At 32.1% G+C, this 25,871-nt stretch overlaps 2 protein-coding genes across 3 annotated transcripts; both read left to right on the top strand.

Moving 5' to 3' along the window:
- Positions 1–89: 89 nt before the first annotated feature.
- Positions 90–15,239, top strand: LOC142609410 (uncharacterized). 2 transcript variants are annotated; one of them, XM_075780993.1, is made up of 19 exons: positions 90–222; positions 340–601; positions 1,626–1,847; positions 1,998–2,093; positions 2,983–3,035; positions 3,209–3,305; positions 4,381–4,454; positions 5,112–5,229; positions 6,054–6,164; positions 7,112–7,188; positions 10,923–10,989; positions 12,702–12,767; positions 13,082–13,189; positions 13,362–13,492; positions 13,678–13,744; positions 13,876–13,940; positions 14,013–14,106; positions 14,413–14,483; positions 14,600–15,239. In XM_075780993.1, the coding sequence occupies exons 2-19, from the start codon at positions 452–454 to the stop codon at positions 14,928–14,930; spliced, it is 1,998 nt and encodes a 665-aa protein (XP_075637108.1). In that variant the 5' UTR covers positions 90–222; positions 340–451; the 3' UTR covers positions 14,931–15,239. The 2 variants fall into 2 exon arrangements, with proteins under 2 accessions (XP_075637108.1, XP_075637109.1); XM_075780994.1 differs by having other exon boundaries at positions 125–601; positions 14,605–14,743.
- A 4,922-nt stretch (positions 15,240–20,161) lies between these two features.
- Positions 20,162–24,209, top strand: LOC142609990 (putative membrane-associated kinase regulator 4). Its single transcript, XM_075781712.1, has 2 exons — positions 20,162–20,180; positions 22,736–24,209. The coding sequence occupies exon 2, from the start codon at positions 22,761–22,763 to the stop codon at positions 23,826–23,828; it is 1,068 nt and encodes a 355-aa protein (XP_075637827.1). The 5' UTR covers positions 20,162–20,180; positions 22,736–22,760; the 3' UTR covers positions 23,829–24,209.
- Positions 24,210–25,871: the final 1,662 nt, after the last annotated feature.

Genomic DNA, 25,871 nt, shown 5'->3' with positions numbered 1-25,871 from the left:
TCGAAATCGAGCCCAAAATTTCAAAATAACAATTTAAAAAAAAGAGGCTTATCCGTAATAAAATCGAGAGTTTTGAAAATTGAAATCAGAACCGAAATCAAAGGCAAGGGACTCGAACTAAATAATAGAAACCAAAGAAAGAATCCTTTGACTTCTTCTTCTTCTTCTTCTTCTTCTCTCTCTCTCTCTCCATTTCTCGCTTCACAGCCATCACCACCACTGGTTTGTTTCTAACATAAACCAGTCGTTATAACTGAATTTTTGGATTAGCTTCCATATTCCTCTGTTTCATCCATAATACAAAAGTTTTGTAATTATTATTATTATTGTTTTTTTCAGATTTGAAGATTGAATTCAATCTCATTTTTTTCATTCACATTTTGACCAAAGAAAAAGCGTATATATATATATAGAGAGAGAGAGAGAGAGAGAGAGAGAGAAATAGGTGATCATGTCGTGGATAAGAACAGCGGTGACCAAAGCCGTGGAAGCTGGTGGCGGAAACAACCTGACTCGCACCGTCCGCAACTACGCTGACTCCGTCGTCTACCATGCCGGTAATGCCGTCTCCGAGGGCGCCAAGATCATCCAGGACCGCATTGTAATTTTCCTTGTCTTTTTATTTTTATTTTATTTTTATTATTATCCATATTGCTTTATTTTTTATTTTATTTTTTAATTTTCAGAATTAATTTTTGACTTGCATTCCTTTATTATTTAATGTATCAGTATAACTTGTATTTCCATTGATAAATTTAATGATGGACATTTTAGCTAGGTGTAACTATTGCTCAATAAATTAAATATTACTGTATATTTTGAATTGTATATTGCACATGTCAAATATTGTGTCAATCGAATATAATTTACTATATGATTTATAAGTTTATATTTTATGTATAATTTTAAATTACAAAAATTTACAATTTAAATAATTTATTGGTGACATAGTTATTGATTTTTAATTTTCTAGAAATTTTGCAAGCAGATATAAGAAAGATATAATTCAATAGTAGATTTGTTAAAAGTCACTTCCAATAAAAAGTTATTGACTAAGATTGTAACTTTAGGATATAACTAATTTTATAAACAAACTTTGTCCTTTACTGGTTATCCAAAAAGGTTAAAACATTAGGAAATAGTGAATCTAATCCTTTAATAGCACTCTTGTTTTGAGTTGTGGTGGGCCAGATATAGTATTTTATTTCCTTTTATTTTGTGCTATGATGGGCTGATAAGAACTTTTAATCATTTAATATAACACTTGGCCTTTATTAAGTGGGGCCCACAGATTTTTTTTTTTCCTTTTCAAATGGGAGGTAAGGTATGACAATGTTTTAACTTAGAATTTCTTGTTCTGATATCATGATAAATTATGATTGTTTGAAAAGTTTAAACTATTAGGAAATAGTGAATTTAATAATTTAATCTAAGCTTAAGCTAAAACTTTTCCATTTCAGTTCGTATTTTAGACTGTTGTTTCGGTGGAAATTGAGTAATGATGAGCAATGCTGGTTTTGGAGGGTTGGGTGCATTTGTAATTGTTTCATTAATTTTATTTTTTAATCAGTGCTTTTTTATTATTCTCTTTGAGTTTGGAGATTTACTTTGAAGTTGTTGATCAGGGTCCTCGGAACTTGAAAAGCTTTAAGCACACCTTGAAACAATTGGAAGAAGTGTCTGTGTCCTGTAGAGGGGTAGAAAGGATTCAGTTACTGAGAAGGTGGTTGGTTGCACTCAAAGAAATTGAAAGATTATCATTGAGTTCTAATGAGCACAATGAAAAGAATCACGAAGAGCGGCTTACTTTTGATGATTCCAAGGACTCTCCTAGAAAACCTAGTATGGTGAGGAGCAAACCTGATTTTGTTTTTCTTAAGTTTTATCTCTCTTTTAAGCGTGTTTTATTATATGTGACAATGTTGTGTTGGTTTTTAGAATTTGCATTTTTTTTTGTTTGATTTGCTATTTAATAATTTGTGTGCAATGGTGAACAGATTTATTATGTGGACTCTGACATGGTTGGTGAACCAAGGAACTTTCGTGATGTCTTTCTTCAGAGTGAAGCTCTTGAAGGCATAACGTTGTCTATGGTATGTTGAAAACATATCCATCTTCCTGTAGGTATTTCGTAAACTTTCAATACTTTAGTGATTTAGTCTTTAAAGCTTTAAATAGGCTACCAGTAGACAAGTATTGATAAGAGAGGATCATGCTTTTCTTTAATAGTACCTATCTATCTCTCTTGGGTCAAGGAGGAAGGGTGAGGTTTGAGGCTGTAGTTTGGATTAGAAGCTTAAATTAGATTGAAACAAATGGCTGCTGGTTGAAGGAGGGGTTTATTTTTGATGATCTTGCTCGGATTGGGATTTAGTCTATGGTTGTCATCCTGGAACCAATGGTAAGAAGGGCCTACTATGTATCAAATCTGTTATCCACTACAGGGATGGGCTATGCCCTTGTGTATTATGGAATGTGAAAGGTAATCAATTTAGTTTACTAAACACATTTATAGTGTATGATACTATGATTGTATCCTATATGTTCAAGGTCATCTTGAATTTGGATGTTCTTTGCTGTATTGAATAGATCTTGTATTAATGATATAGCAACAGTTGCGATTTTCTAGGAAGCATTGTAAATACTTCAGGAACTTTTCATTTTTATTTTTTGTTTAGGAATATAAAATCTTACTACCTAACATTTTTTATTTTTCATATTTTATCTTTTAGAAAGTTCTGATATTGCAGCCGATAAGTTCTACCTCAAATGACACATCTTTCCCTTGAAATACTTGGGTAGAGGGTAGGTTGAGTGTTCAAGACCCACCAAGTGCATGTGTTATTAAAAAGAGAGATAAAAGATTGGCATTGCAATATTTATAACCTTCATACCTTAGTGCCATTCTTAATGCTATTTCTGATCTTTGTATTTGCTGATCCATGGAGTTTAACCGCAGGTTAACTCTTTTTTATGAATCAGATTCTTGAAGCACCAAATGAGGAAGAAGTTCCACTACTTCTGGAGATATATGGGTGATTTATCTCTCTTTCAATTTTCTTTTAATCCCTATAAACAGCTTCTTCGGCCTATTCTATTTGCTTGGAACCATATATTTGGTATATAGAAAAAAGAAGATGATTAGTGCATATTTCTGCCTAGTATTATTTGATTTCCATTAAACTTCCTTGTGGTATGTTTCATACAGGCTCTGTCTTACTGGAGGAAAGGAAGTTCATAATGCAATAATCAGCAGTGTATGTGATTTGGCAAAAGCATTCTCAGGATACCAAGATGAAGTACTGGTAATGACATGATATGCATGCTTATTGCATTAATGTGCATGGGTTTAATATAAGCATTATGCCCTTGTATCATGAGGAATGTACACATGAACTTGTTATCACAATTTGATTAGAGACTTTCTGTTGCTGAGAATTTTAATTCTTGAAAACTATAGATTCTTGGGTGTTTAAACTCACAAGAATTAGAATTTCCAAAAGTTGGCATTTCTGTTTTTTGGATATACTTGGATTGATTTTAACCATATTTTAGACAAATATTTTTAAAGACATTACAATTGTACAAACTATATATATAAATTTTATTTGTTTAAAATGGTCTTATACAAACTCATTTAGGAAGTAAATAATTAATAATTTGAACATTATGGGTAAATTTTAAATGAAAAAAATACTCTTAACCATTGATAAACATCTTATTTGGATGAAAAATAATTATTTTATTTTCTAAAATTAACTCTGTGTAGTAAGTTTTAAGAAAAAAACAGTCAAAAGTTGAATTTTAGTGTAATGTAGGCAATTCTCAGAAATACAAGATATTCGAGAATTGACATTTCTTACCGATAAGATAGGAGTCATAATTCCTGTGCTTCATGGGAATTGAGATGTTCATGGGAATTACAATTTGTAACTATTTTATTAAATAAACAACCAAATTTCATGAATTAACAAGAATTAAAAATTCTCATCATGAATTCCTACATAAAGAACACACCATTATAGAAGTTCTTTGCTAGGAGTTTCGAAAAAGCTTTATAAATTTATCATGATTGCTGACAGACACACACTGCTTCTTATTGGCTGACATTCATTTTTTCTCTCTTTATGTAAAAAGATTATTTTACTTTGGATCCTAATCTGTCCATTGATCTATTTGATTTATTAGTACTAGTCATTTACTTATTTGACAGTAATACTCAAATATTGCCGCACTTTCCTAGTAAGCAATATGGTGCACTACACATAAAAGCATTGCTGTTGTTTACATTTTACAATGATGTTACAGCTGGATTTGTTAGAGTTTATGTGATCCAGCTGCTCTCTCCTTTTATCTCTTCCTTTGATTTCCTCTTTTCAGGTAAAGCGAGAAGAATTGCTCCAATATGCTCAAGGTGCAGTTTCAGGATTGAAAATAAATGCTGATCTTGAAAGGTGGTCAAGGATTTTTATTTTTTATAGTTGAAAGTTAAGGCTTAGAATTAGTCTGCTAGTTGTTTTTATATGCAATAGTAGATATTATGGATCAAATAACTGCTGCATGCTTCAGTTCTGATGATCAGCAGTTGTCACTGGACTTTGTTGTCTCATGTGTGGTTAAATAACATATGTTTTGTAGCTACATGTTTAAACCTTGATGAGAGGGAACTTTGATTTTATATGCAATAGTAAATTTTGTATCTAAATGACTGTTGCTTGATTGACCTTTTATGGGTTAGTACTTGGCTCTGTTACAATTAGTCACAGATATTGTGTACTAAATCTACTGTGTATGTTGTGTGTGGAGGGTTTGTTTTCTTTTGTTTGCCTCCAGAATACTTTTCAGCACTCTTACCTGGTAAAGCAAGCTTTTGAGGAAACCTTGTAAATTAGTTGATTTCTTGGCCATTGGATATTCCATATCCTATAAGTTTGCGGTATATGATTAGACTATCAAGTCATCATCTGCATGCTTTACCTATTGGATTCGAATCTGGCTTGATGGTTCCAAATCATGGTTGCTTCTGTGTTATTTATTATTGCACAATTGGTAAGGTTGAAATTTTAATTCTTTTTGTCCACTGTTTTTTGTGTCCTGTTTTCTGCTCTCAGAATAGATGCTGAAGTTAGCAGTCTAAAGGAAAAACTTGATCTAATGAAGGAATCCCATCATTCTTTAATTGAAAGAAGTGCAAAATCACATGAAGAAATGACTTTTTCAACTGTAGAGGTGAGATTGATCTTCTCACTCACACACGCACATACACACGCATGTCAAACACCAATGATTGGATGCCAATAACATTATACAAATTTGGCGTGAACTTTCCATTGCTTGGCAATTCCTTTATATGTGTCTAATTAGAAGTTCATTGTTCAACGTTAAAATTTCTACTTTAATAATTGCTCTTATGTGTACATAGTTATCTTAATTTTAACGTTATGACATTTGTATGCCCATTACAGTGTGACCTCAATTTCCGTAGTGTTCCTATATCATTTTGAAATTTATAAATACATATAGGTAAATAAAAAAAAATCTCATACAGGACCTATGTATTCTCTTGGTGTCTTAAGTTAAAGGAACTTATCAGAAAAAAAGGGTTAAAGCCATAATTTGATTAAAAAGTTGTCTTTTAACATTTTGTTCTTTGAGTTCAGCATATCCATTCTTCTATATATAGTTTTTGTCATATTTTTCAGGATGCATTGAGTATTTTCATAATCATGTGCTTCAACCACTTGAATCAGGGTTTCCTTTTTTCAATGAATTTCATTCTTATTCAAAACATACACCCACGCACACAGAGCATTCTGTTTTATTTTAGCTGATATGGAGTAGTTTTGTGCTGAAGGCAAGTAGTTGAATGGTGGAAATGATATGTTGAGACATATTGCAGTGATATCCTAACTCTTATTTACCAGGGAAAGTAAAACTATCAGAAGTTTTACTTAATGATTAAAGGCACTCTTAAATCAACTTTGCATTCAATTTTTGACTTGGGGCAGCTTCTCAATAAGATTATTAAACTGAACTCGTTTGTTTCCATGCAGGCTATAAAAGAAGAAATTGCACAAGTTCAACTATGTTCCAAGTTGGAGGCACTCTTACTAAGGAAGAAATCATTGAGCAATGGGGATTCTCAAGAACTTCACGCTGAAAAGGTTTCATTTCCTTGTGATATTGGTCATTTATGATATTTCCCCCCTTCCTGAAGTGTAACCAAAATTCTAAACTGAGTCTTTTGATGCTAAGTTAGTTCTCATTTCTCTAACTTAGGACAATGAGGTCTCAAATAATCAGATATCGGATATGGTCAAAATAGTTTTTACTATGCACCTAACCAAGAAGCACCCTAAATTTAGTGTAAGAGGAACAGATCCATGAAGAAAGATTCAAATATTTTACTGACTGTTGTCAGCATTGTCTCTGGCAAATCCTCTTTATTTGTTATTTTTAAAATGACTAGTGTACTACAAACTCAACCATGCCTCTGGGTGACAGATGGCATGTGTTCAGGCCCCCATATTTTTTGGCCAGGTAGTTCTCTCGTTGATAATCTCTTAATGAAAATTCAGGGAACTTGGGTACAATGGTTGTTGATTGAGATGTGATGCAAAAATTGCTGCGGTGCTGCTGCAGCACCACCACCACAGCATGTTCTTGCTGTATTGCTGCATTGTCTGAGTTCAAAATATGGTTATGGAGTTTAAATTGCCTTGAGGCTGTCATGCCTATATTTTAAGCATATTGACATTTCTCCTTTTTATGTGCTTCCTTGGATTAGTTTCTCTTAAATTAAGACAGTTTTCTGAGTATTTTTAATTTCATGGTCTATATTTATATTTAATTAATACTTATAAGGAATGTCGCTTCATGCATACCCAAATCTGATTGTTGAATCTAGCAATACACTTTAGGAAGTGTATTTTTAGGAAAATTATTTAGATGTTAAGAAGCATTTATGAATTTAATTTTTTCTATACTGCATAGATTTGTGTAAGGAGGCTTGGTGCATGCTTGTGCTATGTGCTATGTGTCAGGTTCATCTAACCTCTAATTAAATTTTCCAGTATTATGATTGATGGTCCTAAATTGGTTTATGTTGCAGGTAGATAAATTGAAAATATTATCAGAATCTCTTGCTAATTCTACCTCAAAAGCTGAAAAACGCATTTTGGACCACAGGTATCTAATTATAGCTTAGAACAACTTCCTTTTGTGTTTATGTTCTTGTGTGCAAGTTTCTAGGCTTTAGTTTGTATCTTTGCTTGAGCAAGTCTGCATTTGCTTCAATGTACATGCATGGATGCATTTGCTTGCATGTTGACATTGTATGGTTCTAGCATTGTAGGACAAGGGATGCCCACTTTTTCTGTAAAGATAAGATAATAAGTGGAGATTTCTCATTAAAGAGGGTTTTAAAAATCAAAATGCCAACACTACTACCAATTTTGCTACAAAAATCTTACAAATTGACGTGACGATGAATGTGATTGGTGCAACATCAACATGATAAATAAATTTCTTAATTACTTTTTTTGTGTGTTGCGTATAAAAGTTAACACATCAGTTTGTAAAGGTTATGTAGGTAAAATTTGTAGTATCCCTAGCAATAGAATCACTCTTTTTTCAATTATCACCGCTTTAAGATATCAAGTGGCCCATGGGTATACCATTTTCTTTGTGTCCCTTCGATACCAATTAGACTGAGCAAGTCATTGTATAAAGTATCTTCTATGTACAAATTAGAACGATGAAGTCATTGCATTAAGTAAAGAAAAAATGATATTTAGGATTTTATTTTCTCCCTATGCCCTTCATTCTTGCACTATTAAATTAACAATTTCATCTGTTCATATTTTTAGTCTTTTTTTAATCTTAAAAATATTAAAAATTAAGAATATTATGGATTTGATGGTAAATAACATTTGATTAATATGAAATTTGGCATGTGTGTTAAAGCATGAAGTGAAAATCTATTCAATAGTGAAATTTTAAATAGGAAAAAGTTTAATTACCTTTAAAAAAATTTAACATCATTGCATATTTTAAAAATCTAACTATTGAATTATATGTTCTTTACGCTCTTTTAATACATACGTCAAACCAATCGGATATTATTTACTATATCTATAAGTTTATTTTTTATGCATAATTTTAAACTACAAAAACTTGCAATTTAAACAATTTATTGATGACATAACTATTGATTTTTAATTTTTTAGAAATTTTGCAAGTATGGAGGATATAAGAAGAAAATATAATCCAATGGTGGATTTATTAAAATTCTTCTCCAATAAAAAGATATTAAGGTTGTTACTTTAAGTTACAACTACAACCAATTTTGTAAGTAAACTTTGTTCTTTTAAATATTCATCAATTTAAAAGTTATTAAGTAGTATAATATTAATAAAAAGTTACAATGGGTATGAATATATGTATGCATGTTTATAAAGATAGTGTTCTATTAAAAAAAAGACTAATCATTTAAAAAGCAATGTCAAGTGGTTGATATAAGGGATAGAACCACAATTTGGGGGGCTAAAGCATGAACCAAAAATCATTCAAGACTGAGAAATATACTAAGATTTAAAACTAAATTAATACATGAAAAAATAAAACTAGTGCCTATTCAATGTTAAAAAAATATAATCAAAAGAAAAGACAAAGTTTGTTTCTTAATACATTTGAACTGAATATCTATCAAAATGGAACTCAACGTTCTTTTAACTCAAGAAAATCAATTATGATTGATTTTGTACTAAAATTCACTGCAATTACTTTACCATGATAATCTCCTATTTATGGAAACAATTTGTGATCATGCTCCATTGAACTAATATCAATTTCACTGATTTTAGTCATTTGAAATTTTGTATGAGAATTTTCAGAATTTGGGATATCAACATTAGAGGTTAGCAATGCCACATTACCAGTATTGGCTTATGAATTTTTTACATTTTTCCTTTAAAAAAAAATTAAATATTATAGTTAGCTTTCTCATAACATCTACAAATCAAATAAAATTTATATTTAGTATCTCATTATAGTTAGTAGCCACCTTGGATGAGATTGGGATTTGTTAACTATAGGGTTATTTATTTTTAGAGGGGGCCACAAATATGGATTAACTGACCATTTATTTGTTTGGGGTCCCTTTAGGCCTGTGTTAAACTCTTCTATAATTGTATTTATAATTTAAGAACTTATTATTTTTTTTTTGGGGGGGGGGGGGGAAGAGATGGTTGGCCTCCTTGGTTTATTAGTGGTTCAGTCCCTGTATGAAAAAAATCCTAGGATTTTTTTTTCAGGAATTACTGAGAGAGAGAAATAAATAGTTTACATTTATAAACGTAGGAATATGTACAATCAATTCCTCTAATCGATTGGGTTCTTTACATACAAATTCAAAGTGAAAGTCAATGGTTTCCAAAAGTGAACAGGGAAAAAAAATATAGACATTATCTAAATGACAAAATCCCCAGTTCAAGTGAAGCATGCCTCTCTTTTAAGCATATTTATCATCAAGTTCAATTGTCATGCATTGCCAGTTTTAGAACATGATGACTGAGAGTTGAGTGAAGAGAATTTAGGGAGATTGACTTCCTAGTCTCAAAAAAAAAAAATGCTTCTTACTCTAATGGTTTAATATAAGTGATTTTGTTCTCTATTACTCTTGGTAATAGAGTTGGCAATGTAATAATATAAGTAATGGTTTAAATTTATTAGAAATTTTGATAATAAGTTTTAGATTGAACTTATTATCCTTTTTATTGAGAAAATTTTGGAGCTTTTAATTGATGAAATTTTTGCAGTTTTATAAAACAAGAGGCAAACTAAATAGCATTTCGCATTGATACATCTTCATAAGTAATTAGATAACTCTTATGATTAGAGAAAACGAAATCAATTTGTATACTAATTAGAGAAGAAAATTTGAGATTGATGGTACTATCTATAAAGTATTAATATTAATATCAATATCAGTTTTGTAATTGAGGTTTGGGTTCTTAAAAAAAAAAAAGATCTTCTAGTCTACTGCGGTTTGAATTTTGAAACCATAGTTCCATTATGATTTTATTTCTAAGGAGAAATGAGAAGTCAAATAAAATAGACTACAGTAAAAATTATACGGTATATGCTTGGTGCAAAAGAAGGTATTCATTAAATAATTTAAAATAAATAATTAAATATCTTTCATCTTCCTTGAAACTTTTAGTAATAGGGTTCTAATTGGAATAGTATTTTAAAGTTCTTGAAACTTTGGTAATAGAGTTTCACATATAACAAATTATTTTAACGATTTAAAAATACTTATAGTGGGCCACAAACTCGTAACAGTGGCCAAAACCTGCAACACTACAAAGATGGAGTCTTAGCACTGCCAAAGGAAGGTCTACATGAGCCTCACCATGAGAACTGTTATAAGTATTCAAAATTAAAGGTCTTTTATGGGGACTTTGTTTGCAGTTGTAAGTATTCAAAATTTTGATGGTATTTAATCGGGACAGGAAACATAAATAATATTGAAAATTTGAACTGTTATATGGAAAGAACTCTGACTTATGAGCCTCACGGGTGTACTTACTGAACATCAGTGTTGTGGTAGATTAAGGTGATCAGTGTTGTGGTAGATTAAGGTGATATTTTTATAGGATTTTTTTTGCATGAATATTAGAATAGTAATGGTGTATTACAGCTCAATGCATTTTTCAACATGTCAGGAATTTTCCCTTCTGTGTGCTTTTTTTCTACTTGAAATAGGACATGGGAAAAGGTGGGAATTTTGACTATAAAATGGCTTGTCCTGACCCATTTCTAACTTCACACTGAAAGTTTTTGTTGCTGTCCTCCCCTTTTTTTGTTTCATTTTATTGGTCTTTCTTATTAGTTATTACTTACCTCCATTTATCAAGCAGGTCTCACAAAGAAGAAGCGCTCAACTTTCGTGTGGCTAAATCCAATGAAGTTACCCAACTTGAGAAGGTGCACTGCCTCTTTTTATGGTTTTTTTTGTTTTTTTTGTTTTTGCATGGGACTGTATTTTTTCTCATGAGAAGTTACATTAAGGACTGTAAGAAAGCATTCAACTTAGGGACTCTCTTTCAGAGATACATAATGTACGAATAAATTACCATGAGTTTGTTGTACAAAAGCTTCGAATATCAATAATGTGTCTTGATGCTTGTCCATTTGAGTACTGCATACTCCCAATTCAACACAATTTTTATATTTTTATATCTCTTTTTATCCTTCTCATCTCTATTGACTAATAAATGAAGACCTTCATATTTAGACTTCCTTTTCCAATTCTTATCTTGACGACACAAATTTTAGCTATAGAGGTCATAATCTTGAGGTTTGTAAAACCAAACTTACTAGACACACACACAAACTCACACACATTTTTCTAGGGTTCTATTTCCAGTCAAGAAAGATCTTGTTTATTATGCTTAAATGGAAACTTCTTATTTGATAAGGAAAGACAATACAAGGAAGAATGAAAACATAAAATATAAAACATCCAAAGAAAAGTTTCTGCTCTATTGATTTGATACATTCATATTGAACATAATTAATAATCATAGAAGAACGGAAAGAAGAGCTTCTTTTTCTTTCTTCCCAGTTTTCCTTAATATGCTTCTTATAACGTGTCTTTCAAATAAACCTGCAGTTTTACTTTGAGAATTTGTGCTTCAAATCTTCTTTTTGTTCTCAGGTTCTTGGAATCAGCAAAAACCTTTTAGAAACTACCATTGGGTTGCAGTGTTAGGCTTTTGTTCTTTTTTTCCAGTCCATGGTTTCATGGAATTTTGTATGTTATGCACTTGATTTGTTTTTGTCCTTGATGTATACTTCCTGTATACTTAGGTGACACCCTTCTTCTTTTTAATATATTTTTATTACTTATCAAAAAAAGAAACTACCAGTAGAGAATTTTCTAGTTTCACTTCTCAAGTTTCTTTCTTTCTTTTAACAAATCTCTCTGCTACACTGCTATTTTCTGGTGAAATTTCAGCAGAGTTTCAGCCTTTACTTTTTCACAGGATTTGCTTTCGTTTATTGAAGTGCTGCCCTCTATTTATTGGGCATGAGCTGGTAGAGGCCTATATGAAATAAAGCCAATTAGATTGTGTTTTTTGATTGTTTATGATGAGTTTCTCATCCATTAGGATTTCATTTTCTGATCAACTAGCTGCTGCCAGCTATGGTTTATGTCATCCAGAACAGCACTCTCAAGTTCTACGTGCTCTGGGAGTCTACGAGGAAATCTCTTTTGATCCCAGTACGTATATGGAGCTCGTGGGACCTAGAATGGGCTTATTGTAGCTGCTAGAAAATCTCCACTTATGGGCTTTGAACAATGTCCATATTTTACATGCAATCAGGATATATTTGGGCCTTTAAAGGTTCCTTTTAGAAGCCCAATGCTGCCTTCTTAAATCAATCCAGTGCAGGCATTTTTCTTTAATTCATAAAAGCTTATTTGGACCATTTCAGGACTGACTTGTTTCCAGAAATTATAATTTGATAGCCAAAGTATTTAGAGAATTTAAACTATTGTGCTAAAATCTGATACCTATGAAAAGTTTCTACCTTATATGATATGCAGTGGACTGTTTTTTTGACAATAGCTTTTGGTTTTTTTGTGATCCCTTTCATTATGGTTTTAAACAAAAGATTATGGCATTTTCCAGGAATTGGTGGTGGAGATAGGAGAACTTGAGAAGCAAAAAGGTGAACTTGAAGCTGCATTGAAAAAGGTTTTTTTTTTTTCCTCCTTCCTGTCATATTGGTACTTCTAAAATGCAAAAGAGTACTTTAAGGTGATAAGGCTATCTTCGATATTGTCCAATTTGAATTTGGTTCTGGATGTTCTTTAATTTGTATAATTGTTCTGGAGATTACTTTAAGTAAGTCCATTTGGTTTTGATCCACCAATCTGTACATGATCACACGCGTGGAAAGGTGAATTGCCAATGTTTTTCGTATGCATCCTTTAATCCTCAATATGACTCCTACTGGGTCTTTCCGTTATTCTTTGCTGTTCTTTCTTATGGCTAAGCATTTACTGTAGGTCAATAGCTCTTTGGCTGCGGCTCATGCACGGCTACGCAATGTGAGAGAAGAAAGAGAGAATTTTGATGAAGCAAGTAATGAGATTCTTGTTCATTTGAAAACAAAGGTATGTAAACCTTTCTTACTTACTATGTCACTTTTGATTTATAAATATGAAGATTTAAGTTTATATCATTCTACTCTGAGTTTGAATTTATAGCATGCTGCAAACCCTTCTCATTTTGAATCTAATGATTGTGCTAAAAAAATATAACAAAAAAAACATTGTTTGATTGTAGGAAGATGAGCTGTTGAGATCCATTTCTTCTTGTAGAGTGGAAGGCAATGTTGTTGATACATGGATCCATTTTCTTGATAATACCTGGGTTCTTCAGACCTCATGTACAGAGCAAAGGGAGAAGCAGGTCAAGTATGTATGCTTGTGCTGCTCTGATTGGAAAAAATATCTAATGCAAGCACTCTTTGTTGGATAGATAGTCTTAAAAACCCGAGTTTTTTGCTTTAATGTTTCATGTGCTTACATTTTGTGTCCATCTCATAATTGTATCGTGAGTTCATTGTGTTTGATGATTTTTTCTTATTTTCATGCTCTAGTGGTGAATTGAAGAGATATGGAGAATATTTTGTGAATTTGGTTATTCACCTTCTTTCTGCGTACAAGGTATTAATTTACTTATCTCAGCTAGATTGTTCCATTGAATGTAATGTTATGTCTCATTTCCAATCTGTTTCTGTGATATGGTATGCTTGCCTATTCCCTAATTAGCATGCATATCTTGAATCTTGAATTAGGAAATGTTGGGGCCTTCCATTACTCGTACTAGGAAACTTGTGGACAGCTTGAGTTCAAGTCAAGGGTATTTTGCTATATTTCTCTTAAATTTTTATTATGCCGTGAAACCAAGCCTCTTATTGTTCATTTATATCAGGTCAGAAATATTGGCTAGCTCAGCTGATGAAAGTTCAAAAATAACAAAGACAAGGAAACAGCTTGAAGAAGAATATTTGGAGGTTGAAGCCAATGTATGTATGATTCTTGTGTTTGTTTAGATGACATTTTGGCATTTTGCATAGTTTCAATAATATTTTGATGTCAAATTTTACTCTAAAAATTCGCAAGATCCCATTCATTTTTAAGTTCTTTCTTCATTTTATTGTGTTCAAAACCTTAACCCTTCATGTCAGCACTCATAGTTTTGAGGAGTTGATTACTTTTTCTTCTTCTTCTTCTTCTTTTTTCAACTTAAGCAGTCGGCGAGTGTACTATGTTGCAAAATTTGAGCTCTTATCTACTTAACAAACACATTCTTCTTTTTTTTTTGGACTCAGTTTATAACCACCATAAGTTCAGTGGACTCCATTAAAATGCAAGTATACATTCAGAATGAAGGCATTTTCAGGTATACAGTCTATAACTAACTTTCCCTCCCCTCCCCAGTTCCTCCTCCACGCTGCATTCTCTACTCTCAATATGAACCTCACTTGAAATGGGATACTTGGTGCACTTTTCATCCAGGAAAGATAATCAGAAGGTCAAAGAACTGTTTGATGCCCTTGAAAAATTAAAAGACGAATTTGAATCAATTGGGAGACCGAGATTGGAAATCGAGACTCCAACCCAAAATCAAGAGACCCCATCCAGTGATAAGCCACATCAAAGTCCACACCCAACCTCTAAACAGAGTGTTGGGACCCTGGAAAACAAACAAGATAAGGTAAACCACACTTCCTCGATTAAGATTGTAAACACATCGGACCAAGTAGCACAAGCGGCAAAGAAAGAGTCAGAATTTGGGAAGGTTAATGGAGACGACTTGGCAGATGAGATAGGTGAATGGGAGATTTGATGCCATTGTACAGGACAAAAAACCAGAAGCTGATCACAAGAAGATAAAGACAGATTATTTTTAATTTTATAATTCATAGAGAAAAGAAGCATTTATCCCACACACGAATTTCATTCGTTAATCACTGAACAGATCACTCCCCAATATCTTCAAGTGGGAGTTCTCTAGCTGTATATTGATTTGATTTGTGAGTGTGATGCAATATAGATACCGAGCATATGTAACTTATTATCCTCGTACATCCGAGGTTTGTCATTTTTTAAGGAAACTTTAATGATCAGATAAAAGATGCCCCAAAATTTGAACCAAGCATGAGCTATTTTCCACCAATTTCCTGCCTTATTTGTTGCACATGGTTTGAATAGCAACTTGTCTATGACCAGTCTCTTTCACTAAGGAAGCAGGTTCAAAGATTAACTAGTTGCTAACATGTACAATATTTGGGAAAGTTTGACGGAAAGATGTTTATAAATGCTACAGATTTAATGAGTACAAGTATTAATATAAAAAAAATCAAATCAGAGATTTTTTTTTTTGAAGATAAATTTATCTAATTGAGGGTGACTTAGAAGTGGTTGTAAAGGCCCTAACATGCAAGGAATTCAGGTTGGCTTCTTACGCCCATTTGATAAATGACGTGTCGTTATTTTCCGGTTTATATTTACAATTGTCATACTCTCATGTAAAGAGAGATGGTAATAAAGTTGCTCACAATTTAGCTAGGCTAACTTTGACATCTCAAAGTTGTACAGTGTGGATGGAAGATGTTCTATCTTGCACTTTACCTTTTGTTCAGGCTGATTTGGCCGCTCTTTAGTTAATTTCAATAAAAGTCTTCCTTCTCAAAAAAAAAAAAAAAAATTAGAATTTATTAGAGAAGTTTAAACTAGTTGGAAAAATTGCATTTATAAACCACATAGTTTAGGGTGTAATAAATTAAATTAATCCCTATAGTTTTAAAAGAGGAAAATTACTTTAACTTCCTCTGAGGTTTTTTGTCATTACACTTACTACTCTTCTAGTTTAGAATAAAGCATTTACCTCCCCTGAAATATAAACTATTTACACTGACTTCTCCTCAATGGCTAAAAAAGAGTTTAAAAATAATACAAAAAAAGTTTATACAATCCCAAATTTCCTATTAGAGAGGTGTGAATGATAGTTTAAGTAGATGGCGAAATAAGAAATTTAAGATTTTTTATAACTTTTTTTCAATCATCCAGGGAGGTTATTGTAAACAGTTTGCATTTTAAGGGATGCGAGTATCTTATTCCAAATTAGAAAGGAAATAATGTAACAACATAAAACCTCATGGAAGATTAGTGTAATTTTACCATTTAAAAAGTAATAAATTAAACTTTGAGATTTTAAAAAGTAACAAATTAAACTCTGTATATTAAACCTTAAACACAATATTGTTTCAAGTAAAGGGTTTAATTTGCCACATCCTAAATTATAAGGTTTAAAATGTAATTTTTCAAAATTAATTAAATCAAAATTTGTTTAGTATTAAGTTGCTTTAAAAATATTATGAGTTTTAATTCATTTAAATTAACATACTGTAGTTTAGTATTTTTGTAACTCTAAAAACACAATTAAGAAACATATATTTTGAATGATCATGTGGAAAAATGTGGGTCAGTTTCAAATCAAACCATTTAGACTTTTACAACCGTATCAATTTACAGTTAAATCCCCGATAAAATCTAAAAATTGAACTCTCAAATCAAGCCTAAAAATTCCTTATTATAAATTTATGTGCTTTTTAAAGATCATGTTTTGATTTGAAACTATGAACTATATGATTTTATAATAGTTTTAAACATCAAAGTTCAATTTAAAACTTTTAAAACAATAAGGTGTAATTTGAAACCATTCCTAAAATATAAGGGTTTAAAAAATAATTTACCACAATTTTTCTTTTTCTATAATCATAAGATTTTGGTATTACAAGATGTGTTTTCACAATGTGATTTGAAAAAAATATGTTCTTTTATTTTTATTATATATTTTATTGTCCAATTTAAACTATATTATATATATATATATATTATGATTTTTCATTAATTCTTGTATAGCAAGAACATAATAGTAGTTTTTAATAAAACATGAAGATATTTTTTGGGGCCATAATTGTAGTGCTAACGTGGAACAACCATATATTATTGGCCGGTTAGACCATTTTGTAGTCTATTGTGTAATTGATTTTCATTCAAAACCTAGGGGAAAAAAAGGATACCCTATACATATCATATTGAATGGATGTTGAAATTCATTTGAGCTTTTGTTTTGAGGGTACAATCATTGTATTTGACTCCTGCTGCTTGCTGCAATGAAAGCTTCAAATGAACTAGACTGAACTTGCCCTAAAATGAAGAACTTTTAACGCTACCCTATACTCATAATGAAAGGCAGTTTCCAAAAGTGACACCCTTTTTGGGCTTTCTGCTAACTTTATCTCTGCATGAATAGCATTCCTCGCTTTCCCTCAACACTGCTCTGTAAAACCCTTTACAAGTCACAAGATTAGCTATGGACAAAGAGCCTCAATGGAAACGTGACCATGTGACCAGTACAAGAAAATCACTTTAAAAAGCAGCCTAATAGAGCAGCACTTGATCAAGCTTTTGAGGTGTTTCAACTTTCAACACAATGGCTCTGTCACGAGCAGACGTGTGGGGTGTGGTTGCTTCCAAAACTCGGATAAGGGAAAATTATCAAGGGATTAGTTTTTGAGAGTCCGGCTGATAAAAATTGGCATATATTAATGCGAGGGACTGAAAATAGGGCTAAAGTGAGAAGTGAAATTCAAAAAATTAGTTCTAGTGGTTTCACATCCTATAAAACCGGTCAAAAATCTTATATAAAGCAAAAAGTTTGACATAAATCAATTACTTAACGGGCACTTTACGGTGTGCATTAACATGACTCAATTATAAAAAATCATACTTTTTGTTTCTGTAAGTAAAATATATCAATAGCGAGTATAAGAGAGATTCCGATAAGGAATCCCTTCAATTAAATTTTATTTCATTTTTAATTGGATGTACAGTACATGATATTTATATGACTTTTAAATACCGCATTTTATAAATAAATTTAAAATTGAAGGTAGTTAAATTTAATGGGAGAGAATTTTTGTATGGTATCACTGTTAAAAATTAACGAGACTTTGGAGATGGAATGGATCTTACAAAGTTACACAAAGAAATCCAAGCAAGTACAACATAGCTAAGATATTTGCATCTCTCAGCAGCTGAGAGGTAAAATAAGAGAGGAGTGACTTACCCTATGTTTGTATATGGAGGGTCATCGAAAGAGGAGAAGTAAAGGTCATCGAAATGTAGTAAAATTTAGTATATTATGACCACTTTTCCCTCTATCCTTCTTTCCTCACCCTCCATCTCCCTTTGTTAATGTCATACACAATAGAAGTGATGTTCTAGTATGATGAGAATGAATGAAATTGATGATATGCACAACATCTCCCTTTAGAATGATGGAGCAGAGACCCAATTCGATTGATAGCTTTCAAAATCGCAAGGAGGGTTGTGTTAGCCTCATCCCACAAAGGCTCACCACATCCTACCAAATTAAACCAAGACTTGGCTTATCACCATTGTTCTTGTGTATGGGAGGCAAGACAGATACGACACATGTCCTAAATAATAATGAGATAAATCATACAAAAACATTAAAAAAAGTACATGCAATGACTTTTAATTTGTGTACTAAAATGATTCTCCCCCAAATTATGGACAAAAATAACACTCATCCCTCGAGGTTTGTGTAAATTCAGCATGGCTCCTCATCCTGTTACTTCTCTAATGGAATATTCCATTTAAAAAAATAAATATATTTCTACTTGTTTATACAAACTTTAGGAGAAGTTTTATTCATCCACAAACCTTACTAGGGACAAGGGAGTGTCATTTAATCATAGTTAAGGTAAAATATTTTCTTATATATAAATGGAATATTTAGTTAGGAAAGTCAGGGAGTGGATGTGGACTATAGACTTACCTATAACATTTATATAAAAATCAAGAAAGAGTGTTATTTCGAAAAACCTTTGGGCTAATGTATTTCAAAAAATATCAAGGGAAGTTGGTTTACTTCACCACATTAATATTCTTTAATACTCTTTAATATTTGACCTCGAAAGATCAATCACTAAGTCCTATTAAATCCTATCCTTATATTATAATTTTGCATTTTGAATGAAAAATTATTTTATTTTGGCCCCTAACATTTGTTCTATGTGGTAAAATGACCCCTAACATTTTAATCTAATACTTTCATCCATAAACTTTTGGTATTATGTCAAAGAGTAGTGATTATCACACACTTATTAGTGTACATCGTCCGTATGCATTATCACTGTTCAAATTTTATTGTGGACATTTATACAAAAATTGTGGATATCACACACATAATTATGGATTTGGTGTGTATCGAGTGTACATTATTCAATGTGTAACAAGATTTTTCATATGTCAAAATAATCTCTCCTGTTAAGTAGGGGATATATAGAAAAAATTGACATAACTAAAGGTAATATTAAAATATGAGTATTAATGCCACATAAAATGCGACGTGGGTTGCCACGTGGGTTTAAGAATATTTTGACACATACGGTAAATGTCAATGAATATCTCAACTGTAGATGTATGCTAATAGGGAATCCAAAGTCTTGTAAAAATTTCAAAGCCAAAATGAGTTACAAAACATTAATTTGGGTTAGAGTGTTCTTCTATCATAAAAAACAAAAAAATGGGCCAGTGTTGGGAGAGTGAGAGAGTTACGAGGAGGAATACAAAACCACAAATGCCCTCAAGCTTCGAATGCACCACTTTCCATTCTTCAATTACTCACTTGAGATGATGAGATAATTGAAGTTAAAAAAGTTCCAAATAATGATAGAGCCAAAAGACGAAGAGTATAGGTTAAAAAATCTCCCTACATGTTGAGTGTCGACAAGGTCAAAAGTGGACAATCATAGCCGTAGGTGAAAACCCATAACAGATCTTGGAGAAATAAAAAAATACTAGTAGTGGAAAGCGGGAAAAATGAATAGTTAAAATAAAAAATAAAAATCAAATTCTCTCCTTCTCTATCCTCAGTATCCTGATTATAGAATTCTGATGAGTGTGCGAAAAACCATGTGTTTCGAGAAATGGGATGGCTTTTCAAATTCGAATTTTGGTTGCAGAGAGAGAGAGAGAGAGAGAGAGAGAGAGAGAGAGAGAAGTCTGTGGATGTTGAGGAAAATAAAACTATTTATGGAGCAGTATTATAATTACAGTATACATGTACGTATTGTTGTACATTTATAATTTTTTATGATTTGTAGCATGTATTCTTTTTTTATTTTTCTAATGGAAAGACATTGAACTTTATTTAGAATAGAAAGTAACGATTGCATCATGAAAAATAGCTTGTTCTAAAAATAAACTAACAAGTAGGATGATTGTATTGTCTATGAACATAAGAGATATGAACCCGACAAAATTTATTTATAGAGGACAACATCCCATAAACAATTGGGATAATAGAAGCAGGAGAGGGGAGAGTGAACACTTAGAGGGAGTCTGATAGCGTTTAAGTCTGCGTTTGTGCGTTTTGATAAAAAAAAATATGAGTTCCACGGCACTGTTTACAGACCTACAAAAGTCATCCAAAAACAAATTTCAATACGAATTTGGGTCTCACAATACTATTCACACATTTAAAAATTATTTTACTATAGTGTTTTTAATTTTCAACAAATAAATAGTATCCAAACACACTTTTAAAGTCGGGCAAATATTGAGAGTCACCTAAACCATGTATTCTTTTGAAAGTACTAGCTACATTTTTCTTAACTAGATAGCCACAATCTTTTGATAACGTGAGTTAAATAACACGTATATAGCACATGCCTCAATATAGTACAGTAATTAGATAACCACTGATGTACTTTCGATTTCTTAACACTGTTCAAATGTTGATTCATGTTTTTGTTAATTACTTACATTGAAACTGTCTATAAAAAACAAGAACCAGTCAACATCTTCCTGTAGTGGAAGACTTGTCTAAAAGCCCATTTCAGACATTCAAATTCAAGGAACCAATGAACCATTACAGGTGTGCATGAAATGAAAGAATAGAAGAAGATTCATGACCATGAGATACGTTATTGCTAGCTCCAGCAATGTCATCCACAATAAGCTACCGTCCATGCATTGTAGAGTTGCAATCAGACATGGTTCGAGGTTATCCTAATCCTAAGTTTTCATATTCTTTTCATTTTAACGAGTCAAAAATTATAATAAAATTCAACTTTCTTATTAGATGACTCAGAAGAAACGGACATACCAAAAACTTCGATGACTTAACCATTGCTTTCATGATGGCTACCATATAAGGATTAATTTAGGGTGACTCAGTGGTATGGCTTTTCTATTTTATTTCATTATTTATGTAGGTAAAAATTTGTGATAATGTGAGGGAGAAGAGAGACAAAAGAAGATATGAGAGCCATGTGGTCAATATCTTTGGAAAAAGAACTCAAAGGATTATATTTTCTCATTCACTTTTCTTAAAATACATTATAATGAAATCTATATTTATAATAGAGATTTTACACAAAAGTTCAGTAATAATTTGAATTTAAATTGAATAATTTGTTAGAATAATAATTAAAATTTACATTTCTTAAGATCTTAAAATCTACAAGTACAAATGTTTGTGGGATGTGAGGGGCAAGGGTTGGGATTCAAGTCTCTAGGATAAAGTTTCATACATATATACACTTAAATTAAACTAGAGTAGAAATTCTATCTTCTATAAAAAAAAAATTAGTAGGATTAATGAATAATTTATTATCAAAGCAAATGTATGAGATCAAGTGGTAATTTGACAATGTATAGTTTTTAAAAGTCTATTTCTTTTCGATACAGCATTACTTTTATTCATCTTACTTTTTAAATCAAATAAGTCGATTAAAATAAGCTATAACTTAGATTAGGTAAATCAAATAAAAGCAGCAAGCATATAAAATATAGAAAGAGAATAAAGTATATGTCAGTCATGCCAGCATGTAACATATGGAATATGATATTATGATCTCATTCATTTCAACATCAACCTTTTAAATTTTGAATGAGATCAGATGACACCCTTCATTTCAACAATCACGTTCATTTTAAAGGGTTTTGCCAAACTCTAATATTTTTTAAACTGAAATCTTTTTTTTTCTTTTAATAAGGAATTGCCACATCACCTACTAAACAAATAAAAAGTAGAAATTAAAACCCACTACCACTTATCATTGTTATTTAAAACAAAATGAGATATCTAGTTAAAAAAAGTATTGGAGGTAAATCAAACCCTATTTTAAATATATACAATGTCATACACATTTATTTAGTAGTTTACAACATAAATCTTACATCAAAATCAATGTAAACTAATAATTTTCGTTTATAATATCTCATTTGAACTAGGAAAGAGATTGATTTCAAAGAGTATCAGATCTTTTCCTAACGTATGCAGTGGCATTAGAGGTAATAAAGAAAGAGAACAAGCTATACGTATGGGCCAGTGAGTGGCTCATCAGAGGGAAAAATCCATAAAAATTTTCTACACTTTGTTATTTGGAAGCATTCAAGATACTCAAAAAGGAACTGACAATTCCTTGCCATTCTAATTTTATTATTCTAACTTAATTGGCACCATCCTCACTTTAAAGTATACCCTGCCCTCCTCTTCATTCACCAAGCTCACCTCCCCATAAGCATCTATACACAGAGAGAGAGAGAGAGAGAGAGAGAGAGAGGTTCACATAAAATGGCCACAAACCAAGCCTTATGTAACCATGCAGATGATGACTATATTGACATGGAAGTGAGCTCTAGCTCCAGCATCCTATGTTTCTCCATTAGTTCTCCACCACAAGCCAGAGAGTTTGAGTTCCAAATGACTTCACTCTCACATGAGAAAGAAACCACAAATTCCCCTGCTGATGAGCTCTTCTACAAGGGAAAATTGCTTCCTCTTCACCTCCCACCTCGCTTACAAATGGTTCAAAAAATCCTCCAAAACTGTAACACTACCACCCTTGACTGCAAAACACAAGTAGCCTTTGAAGAAAACTATAGCATTCCTTTTATCACTACCTCCATTTCCACCACACCTTGCACTAATACCATTGCCCCAATTGAATCCTGCAACATTTCACCATCGGAGTCTGGCCGAGTCAGTACTCAACTAAACCCTGATGAGTGTTTCTTTGAATGGTCTATTGAAAGTAGTAGATTCATTGATAATGATCATCCAAAAAGGTCTTGGTCCAAGAAGCTCAAGCAAATCAAGCAATTCTCACTGGGTCAGAAGCTCAAGGCTTCAAGAGCATATCTCATGTCTTTGTTTAGCAAATCTGGTTGTTCAGATGAATCCTGTGCCAAGGCAGCATGCAATGTAGAAGCAGAATTTGTCATCAAGAGCAAGGACTCTCTAAATAAGTACACGAAGGTAGCCACAAAAAACCCATTTGGCAAAATTGACAATGAGAAATACCAGTTATCAACCACTTCCATGAAGAGCATTCACAGAGATATAGTTGAAGATGGTTTTAATAACCACAGGAGGTCTTTCTCTGGGGTGATTCAACGGCATTCTGCAACAAAGTCTTCATCCTCATCCACATCTTCATCTGGTTCTTCATCTTTTTCATTTAGTTCAAATGGATTTTATGATTTACAGCTTCTCAAGAGGAGTTGCAGTGCGAATTCAGAGATTGAAAATTCAATAGAGGGAGCAATCGCTCATTGTAAGCAGTCTCAGCAGCTATTTACTTCCACAACTGCTAGTGAAGCTGGGGTTTGTTCACTGTTTGATTCAAGAACTGCAATTTGAGTGGATCAAGAAAAAAGATAGACTTTGCATGATCTTTTTTTTTAAATAACAAAAAGGGTGCTATAGGGGACCAGCACAAAGAGTCTGAGAGCAAAGAGAAGATGGCAATGGACCCCAAGCGCTAACATTCAGCCTTTGCAGCATCTGATTGTAATTGGGGGAAAAGGAATCTCAAGAAAGAGACATGGAGAGAGAGAGATGCATTTGATGTATGAGAAAGATGGAAACACGTTTAGGCCTGTTCAACTTTTCAAAGTGAGTGTCACTTTAATTTGCTATGATCCATGTTCAGATACTTGCATGGATTTATTCTGTACTGTTGTGTTAGACTAGTTCATATCATGTAAATTAAATCGAAGATCCCACCGGAAAATTGTTTTTTGAGTGTTCAGTTGTTATAGTCAAGCGGTCCCAAATCTTTCTGGGCTTCCTTTTGTACTTGCACTAGTTAATATACTCGATTGTATTCTTCTGTGTAAATGTATAAAGCAACTAATATAGCTCGAGTTCATTACTATTACATTAGTGACATGTTTTTGGTTAGCTTATATTTCAAGCTTTAATTCCTGCTAATCTATTTTTGTTTTAGCTCATATGATAAAGTAATCAACATGTTCTCTTTTAAAAAGACTTGCCTGCCACTGACTACTCTATGTTTTGTGTTTTGACAAAGATCCAAACCTCTAAAATAAAGTTTGACACCAATTATTATGCTACTTTATGATTCTTCTTGTTTTTTCCCAATCTTTTTAGTAAAGAAGCACTATCAGTCCAACCCAAGTGAAAATTTGCCTTTTTTAAAAAAGTTACCAATACTTTTCTAGTTGTCTTTCTTGACATTAGGTTTTTGTGGTGTGGTCCTTTACTCCTTTTCCCTATATTAGGCTGCTTCAGGCTTTATTTATCAGGACCATCACCTTCAACAGAGAACTGTGGGAGAACTCATAGTGTTGCATTTTTTTTTTGTTGATAAAAAAAAACAAAAATATGGACTCTAAAAAATAAGACAAAAATTTAATGCAACACTATGAGTTCTCCCACCTCATGACCTCATGATGGTGAGGGGTATCAATAAAAAACGAATTTTCAGAAGAAAAACCAATTAATTGTGATTTTTGGTTCTAAGAGGCAACTTGTTCAAAATAGGCATTAATTATCTCCTGCAGCATGGCATGGTCCTCCTTCCTTTGAGACCTTACACTCTGCAAAAATATATCATTGTACTGCATTTGGGATTATTATTATACACACTCTATTACATACACATGAAAAAGCAATTGAAATTGTAACTTTTTCATGTGTGTGCTGTAAGTAATAGCTTTTATCCTTAACAATTAAGGAATTCGATTCTCAACAAAAAAAGGGTATCAAAAAAAGGTATTATAATTAGGAGGCATTTGGTTTACATGACACATCACAGCAACATAACTGTAATGTGGATATGATGTTGTTTAATTCATTTATGATTTATTTGCACACAACTTTATGGTAATATAAGATTATCAAAAATTTCACATTTTACAAAGCCCTCAGATGGTCCAGAACGTGGAAGCATTGGTGTGTCGACGGGCGATCCTATACACAGCAGAAATTGGAATTCATGAAGCCATTTTTTTAGGGTGATGCTCAAACCATTATTAATTAACTGCTATGTGAAGAATATAGTCTAGCTCAGTATATGGTGAGGTAATTCAAGATTGCAAAGTGTTGATGTCGTCTTTTAGAAGGGCTGAAGTCACTCATGTCAAATTCAAGGGCAATACTGTTGCTCATGTTTTAGCAAAAAAGGTTAACTCTACAGGAGATTTTCAGGTGTGACCTGAAGGTAGAGGTTCCACCTGATGGTCTTCTTTTTGTAATTCATGATCTGCTTTAGTTTATTTTCAATATAAGTTAGTTCAGCTTGATTCTAAATATAAAAAGGATTTTGTTAATGTGTGTCCTAACTGTACACAATAATTTTTATTTTTGAAAAAAATTTTCTCGGAAATTGAAAAAGTATTAACAGTTTTTTCAATTTCCGAGAAAATGTTTCTAAAAATG

The sequence above is a fragment of the Castanea sativa genome, chromosome 9 (genome assembly GCF_040712315.1).
Source record: "Castanea sativa cultivar Marrone di Chiusa Pesio chromosome 9, ASM4071231v1".
NCBI lineage: Eukaryota > Viridiplantae > Streptophyta > Magnoliopsida > Fagales > Fagaceae > Castanea > Castanea sativa.
This window is presented reverse-complemented; position numbering and strand designations above follow the sequence as displayed.